General features: G+C 47.8%; 1 protein-coding gene across 1 annotated transcript; it reads right to left on the bottom strand.

Annotated features, from left to right (window-relative positions):
* Nucleotides 1-3,723: 3,723 nt before the first annotated feature.
* On the bottom strand, nt 3,724-6,272 carry LOC120070876 (NADH-ubiquinone oxidoreductase chain 2). Its single transcript, XM_039022768.1, has one exon. The coding sequence runs from the start codon at nt 4,880-4,882 to the stop codon at nt 4,238-4,240; it is 645 nt and encodes a 214-aa protein (XP_038878696.1). The 5' UTR covers nt 4,883-6,272; the 3' UTR covers nt 3,724-4,237.
* Nucleotides 6,273-7,208: the final 936 nt, after the last annotated feature.

Below are 7,208 nucleotides of genomic sequence, written 5' to 3'. Positions count from 1 at the left end.
TGACTCCAAGTTTCTATGGCGCGGAGCACGAGGGGTTTATCATCAAAAATGATGATGGAATGGAAACTAGAAGCACGACCGGGGTCCAAGATAATCAAAAACATCAATAAAATAGTAACGTAAGCATGAGACTTTTTGGGTCCCAGCAGTAGCGGTGAATCAATGGCCGCCGGCGGGTGGAATCTGGGACGGAGGATCGTAGTAATCTCTCTAGATCTAGCAGAAAGCGAAAGACCATCCTAACGTAATTCGAATGGGGATGGACCTTGACCACTGAGGCCCCGTGTGGTTTGCGAGCTGGACTTTGTCCATTGGGGAGTGCCCCAACAAGAGAGGAACCCACGTAAATAAAGGATTTAATTACCAAGCGCAGAAACAGAGAGCCACCAAGCGGCGGAGGGGAGGCTTGCCAGGGCAAGTGCTTGGTAGCCCAAACAAGCCCGTTGTAAAACCAAGGGGCGGGGGCACTCGAAGACAAAGGGGGGGGGCAGACAGGCAGGCAAGTACGAGGGACAATTTGGCCCCGCTTTCGCTTAATTAAAGCAAATAGGGACCCACTAATGGAGAGGTCAAGAACCAAGGACTATGAGCAAAGTCGGGGGGCTCGCCTTGGTCAATTTTGGATAAAACAATGTAGGGGTATGTTAGCTCACTGACCTCTTTTTTGTACTTGATTCACAATTACAATTAGAGGGAGAAAAGATCGTTACAAGTCACCTACAACCGAGACAAGGAGAAAGTCTCAAACGGATTCCTCCGCAGCCGACTGGGATACTCTCTTACTGTGCGTTTTTTCTCGTCGGCAGGAACACAAAAAACAGGAAAAGGGAACTCGGTGAAAGAACTTGGAGTCCGTATCATGGTGAAGCCCACGGAGCGGTAATGCTGTGATTCTTGCTCAAAAAATAGACCGAAGGCGTTCGAGTTATTGGCTCGTCCAACCCAGCAGCATTCATGAGTCGCTCGTTCAACTGTCCCTCGGAGACACGGTCGAGAAGTACCATGCATGGTTGCCCCCCGTTCTTTCTTTCTCTTGGTCCCACCCAGCAAGATACGGCTCAGCCAAAAAAAAAGGTGAGCGCCCCTCTCCCTATCGGTTGAGCTGCTTCGCCCCTCTCCCTATCGGTCGAGCATCTTCGAACCTCTCCCGCTTATTTCTTAGGGCGAGCTCAATTACATCGACCCTTCCCCTCGGCTTCGCTCCTGCACCAGCCTTTTTTATTAGTAAAGTCAAGCTTTGGCTCCCTAAAGACTAAAGAAATGGATCAAAAAAGGGGGGACTTCTGCAACGGGCTATACCACCCAAACCAACTGAGGGAAGTCGCATCCGTCCCATCGCAAGCACCTACAATGTCATGATCACATTGGTTTACCCCTTTTTCTTTGGTAGTTCAACGGGCGGTCGCCCCTCCAACAAGAAAATGTATAAATATGGAAATTTCTCTGCCATTTGGATCGGAGAATTTATGGAGGAAATCGGGTTTTAAATTTCCAGAAACCACACGATTATATAGCCAAAGGGAATACGCCGCGCCTAAAATCATCCCAAGCGCGGCTAATGTGGCTACTAAGCTATTTCTTTGGAAAGCTCCTACTGAGATGGGAAATTCCCCAATAAAGCTGCTAGTACCAGGTAAACTCAAATTCGCCAAAGTGAAAGAGAAGGAAATAGTAGAGAGATTCGGCATGGTGCTCACTGAACCTCCGTAATATCTAACAAGTCGAGTCTTATGTCGGTCATATAGAACACCAACACATAGAAAAAGGGCTGAAGGAACCAGTCCATGACTTAACATCGGTAGAATGCTACCTCCAATTCCCTGTATGTTCGATAGAGCCAAAGATTCCCCTCCACTGATACGAGTACACCGATTACCCCCCGAATCGTACAAGATAGTTACCACCTATCATACAGCTTTCTAACTTCACTTCTTTTTCTGGTTGTTCCGCTCTGTCGATCGATGGTAGTATAAGAGATCTGTAACCCCCCGTCTTTACATAATGGTTCCTGCTTTCTACCCATAGTTAGCATGTATCTCTCCGGGTCATACTTGACGTATCACATCCGTCACCCCCACCCCAACTCTATCTTCCTTATCAGTGAACCGGAAATAGTGCATAGATACTCTTCAATGCTGCGGGGACGAGACGACGTGACATACTACGATCACGTACAGAAGTGCTGCCCTTCGGCTCGGCAATATGGAACCTCTCAACAGCTCCCGTTCCTTTATGAGGTCCTATCGGGATAGGTAGGCCCAAGCCTTTCCCCTCTTCCCGACCGAGCAGTAGTTCCCCACGGCTGACAAATAGGAATTTAGGCCATAAAAGAAAGGCACCGACCCCGCACTGAGATTTGGCTTTCCTTATCTACGTGCGCACTGCGTCAGCACTAGCGAAAAAGAGGTCGGCTTTACTGAAGAAGAAGGATTGTGCGCGTCGGGCCCTTCGGGTGTCATATTTTGGCCGAGTTTACCGTACCTCCGGCCCTTCTATTACGCGACCGTAAGATTTTGTTACGTTTCACCGCAGTTACGCCAGAAAGAAAAGGTTCCACACGAGCTCCCGTTCTGCGGCGTGGTGGCAGGACAGGGGATCACTGCGAGTGTAGATAGAGTCAAATCTGCAGGGGTCATGCAAATACATAGGCCCCTTCTCTTTTGGATGAGTGGGGGTGATTAAGAAGGCGCTTTTCGATCTACAGTCCCTCGAGGGGTTAGGCAGGTAGTATGGGCCTTCTGACTTCCAGCTATGTGTTGTGCGGCTCCCGCGAAGCAAATGACAGGAAGCTGGTGGAGAAAGCTCGATGCCAGCGGCTTATGTAGTGGTCGGCCGGCAGAAAGCTCGCTAAGCTTCGCTTCCCTCTCCCCTTCCCTTTTTCAATGAAGTGGAAAGTCTTCCAGCCTCTTTGATTGGTAGGCGGCCCCCTATTGATTGAATTAAGATTCCATTCGATTCATCAGGGTAATTTTTTGTTGTCGTGACGCTTTGATTAGGCCGACTACTTACTTTACGAGAGGCTACTTCTAGCTTCTATAGTAGCCCTTCCACTTTAGTGTAGTTGTAGTTTGTATTGGTACTGAATGAACATATCAAACAAAGGCGATCAGTATAAGCCCTTCTCCGGCCTGGGAAAAGCAGCGAACTCTAGAAGCTAGGGCTTTATTCACCTTTGGACACGAACACTATTCCGTTCTCAGCGAAAACCCACCTTAGAGATTGAACATTGACTTATTGTCGTTCAATCTAAGACAGCGCTGTCTTAGATTGAGCGGCCCCCTTATTCAACCAACCGAAAGAAGCCTTTGGTACAACATGTTGTAGTTAAGGTTTGGAACCCTTGCAACTATGATAGAAAGTCGTTTGCTTGTTGCCAAAAAACAAAACCCTTCGCCTTTCTTTTGAATCAAAGTAGGTCGGAGGAAGCTACCGTTTATACAACAGCTCCGCTTTCTCGTCTTGCTTCTGGCAAAGCTTCAACTTTGCTTTCTTGCGTAAAGGCTAAAAGTCCTTTTCGCTAGGTCCAAAAGTTTCCCGAAAGATCAGATCCAACAGAAATCCCGCATATTGAGCGCAGCTGATATGCGGCTACGGCTAGCCGATCATATCATGCCATAAAACGATTTTATATGTATAGAGAGATCCCCTATCTATACGGCTCACGTTCGGTTGCGCTGCGCGTTCCCGCTGGACACGTGTTAGCTGTAGGAAAGACTGAAGACTACACTGCTTTGGGCCCAGGAAGCGAAGGGAATGAGCTCGGCTGCTTCTTCTCCACACTTTTTTTTATCCATGTCCGTTCCGCATGCGCTTCGTGCGCCATTGGCGCTTTGTTCTCTTCTTATTCTTCATTGGACGGTTCGGATGGACTTCGCCGTTCTTTCCCAACTCAAATTGAAAAGGCTGTCTCACATCGAGATGTCGATTCGTTTTCCGCCCCCAATGAGATGGGGAATTAGTAACCCCCTATTTCGACTTTTTGGCCCTTCATCTTTCTGAATCAAGGCCCGGCTCGCGTCGTTCTAACAACCGGCGGGGAGCACCTCAGTATACGATCGCGCGCAGTAACTGGGAGTCCTATTACACCTAAGGCCAACTTCAATTCACCAAACCAAGGTTCATCTCGTGTAGTGATTGTGGACTCATACAAGGATATTGAGTAGATGGTTGATGTATCAGACTCGACCCTATCTTTCGGAGCATGCATTCCCATCCGTGTCGCAACTGATTCGGTAAGCTACATGTCCGGTGCACGGAGAACTGCCTTCGGTCTCCCAAACGGACTTACTCGTGGCAACCTTCCGGCCGCCCAACGACCTATAACGCTAGTCACTACTCCCACTGGGGCTAGGAAGTAAGCCCCACAACCCAAAGCGGCGAAAAACAAATAGAATTTGCTACAAAAACCGGCTAACGGGGGTATTCCTGCGTATGAGAACATAGTAATGGAGAAGGTAATAGCCGAAATAGGATTCGTTTTGGCTAGAGCGCCCAAATCCGCTATATATTTTACACGGGTTTGCCGTAATGCTAAAACTATGGCGAATGCATCTATCGTCATTAATACATAAATAAAGATACCAATTAGTAGTGATTGAATTCCTTCTATGGTTCCACATGAGAAACCTGTACGAATATAACCTACATGTCCAATTGAACTATGAGCTAGAGGTCTTTTGACTTTCGTTTGGGCCATGGCGGCCAATGCTCCTAAGATCAAAGAAGCAATGCTGCAGAAAAAGAAGATTTGTTGCAATGTAGCTCCATAGGAACCATAAATAGAAACACGTGAAATATTAGCAAAAATAGAGATTTTAGGCGCAATAGAAAGGAATGCTGTAACCGGGGTGGGTGAACCCTCATAGATATCAGGTGCCCACATATATAGAGTCAAAAGAGATATGGAGTCCGAAGGGGAGGGGGGTTTTCTTCGGGGCTTGAGAGATGGAATAGATAGGGCCCCACAAGTTTCGAATTCGCCGCTGGGGAATTCACACGAAAGGGAACGGGGAATTCTCAACGAAAAAATTGCTCTCTGAACCGAACGTGAAAGTCGTTTTCCATCAGACGGCTGTTTCCGTAACTCCACTCTCGACTTGGATTATATATCCAAAAAGGTCCGCTCTCGGCCATTCCACACGCTGCCTAGCAGAGGCGTGGTTATCTGAAGTGGGTTCTCTCTTTTCTAGTGGATATTGAACCTGCTGCCCCATTGACTAAGAAAGGGGCGGGTGCAGCAGCTACATGGACCCCTTCCTTTCTGTTGTTGCCAGCGCTTTCCCGGGCCAAGCCGGAATTCTTTATGAGAAAGGGCAGGCAAAGCCCGAAGACTGCTATCCTACCTAATAGGCCAGCGGGCGGAACGAGGAGAGGGCCCGGCAATCATACCACCGCGGTCGAAAAAGCGTGTTCCCTTCAGATAACACGCACCGTAGGCCATCCTCGGCCTTCTTCATTTTTTATGAAAAAGAAATCCAATCTCGCAATCTCCGAAAGCGTTTTCCTTCCTCGTCGAGCCTTACCTTTAATGGTTGGGGGAAGCATTTCCTTATCTGAACTTGGCGGGCATTCTTTCTAGCCTTATTCAAACTCAAACAAATAGGGGTGGGTTTGTTTGGTTTGAACATAGGCTCAAACATGATTTGAAGGTCCTAGCTACGCCATGCGTTCAATACAAAATCTGGAAAGCTGCAGGGTTGACAAAAAGAGGGCGCTTTCCTGTCTTGCACTGAAAAAAAAAAAAGGAATAGAATAGACATCCCTTTAGATGTCTATGTATTCTTTAGAATCTCCCGAATGATTTTTATATCGTTATATCTCTCTCAAAAAAATTGAGAAAGAAAGAGCAGATGGATCCTATCCCCTATATCGAACACGAAATCCTATCTATTGATCGAAAGATCTTCGTCAAATACCGGACTTTGCCTTTTTTTTAGGAATTCCTCATATCCAAAGCAGCTTACCACAAGCACCCCACCTCATACGACTAGTTGGGGGGGCTGTTCGCCTTTTGAATCAAACAAAGTCAAAAGTCAGTAGTAGGGGCTGAATAGCGACTTTCATTCTAAAGGAAAGCGAAGAATCCACCTTTAGTCAATAGGAGCCCTACTTCCCTCTTTGCGACCTCATCACTGAAATGAAAGCGCAAAGAAATTGCTTGATGAGTTGCCGGGCGTAGCGCACCGCAGGTTAATCTCTCGTTTTTTGGAGCTTGACTTTACTAAACTAAACTAATAAGGGCTCGCTGCTTGATAGTGACTTCTTTCGTTTGGTAGGATCGCTGTAGGATTCCTATTCAAGATCACTGCAGTTCCTTTTCGGGCGGCTGTAGGGAGAGCGGCCGCTTATAGGTGGTAGGGTAGGGTGGGTGGTACCGCTCAGATTGTGGCCAATCTTCCTAACCGCGCGCGGGCCGGGCTTAGAGCGCGTGAAACTCATCACTACCTCGTAAGGGCGTTGAGACCATAGCATGTTACACGAAAGCGCCGCTTTCTCTGTAGTGTTGTCACACAGCAGCCCGCCTAGAAGAGCCACTCGCTCTGTAGTGTTGTCACATAAGATAAGCACGCGCGCCGCCTGCTGGCCGGGCGAATCGAAGTTCTCTTCCGGTCAACTGTCCACCCAGTCAAGTGCAAAAAACACAGTAGAATCACGCAAGGCACGCAGCTGGTGTGCTTCCTGCCCGCGAGGAAAGAAAGAAGAGCGACAGGGTTGAGTTCAGATTTGACTGTTTGCAGCATGGGAGATTACCCAAAAAATCCCTGGGAACAATGAAAAAAAAGATATCTCGGTAACGAAAACTATGGGGGGCTGTATTGGCGAGATCCAACGGTGAACAGCTGCCCAAAAGAAAAACCGCCTGGAAGTCCGAGGACCTTTAGTCCGTACCCTACCCCCAAACCAGCAGCCTTCGCGCCAAGCAAGACCGCCCTTGTCCCTTTCCTTTCTCCATTCCGCCTCCTTCTTTCTTAGCTTTGTTCCAATCGAGTCTAAGGCAAAGCAAAAGTGGTTCGTATACCTATTTTTTTACCTACTTGACGAAAGGGAACGCACTTTGTTTCGTTTCCGGGTTTATGGATTGGATTCAGTCAGCTAAACTCATTCCTTTTTATTATGTTGTGACGCTTTGGTTACCGGCGAACGCTTCCAAAGGCGACCCTCTCGAGTTTCCGGCGGTTTCCGTCATTGAAGTAGTCTTTCGTCATCTA

This window comes from Benincasa hispida, chromosome 1, assembly GCF_009727055.1.
Source record: "Benincasa hispida cultivar B227 chromosome 1, ASM972705v1, whole genome shotgun sequence".
In the NCBI taxonomy this organism is placed as follows: domain Eukaryota; kingdom Viridiplantae; phylum Streptophyta; class Magnoliopsida; order Cucurbitales; family Cucurbitaceae; genus Benincasa; species Benincasa hispida.
The sequence above is the reverse complement of the archived record's forward strand: the minus strand, read 5'-3'. Positions and strand labels throughout refer to the sequence as shown.

Coding starts and splice junctions, on each gene's coding strand:
- LOC120070876 (XM_039022768.1), bottom strand. CDS start 4,882: ATGTGGGCACCTGATATCTATGAGGGTTCACCCACCCCGGTTACAGCA.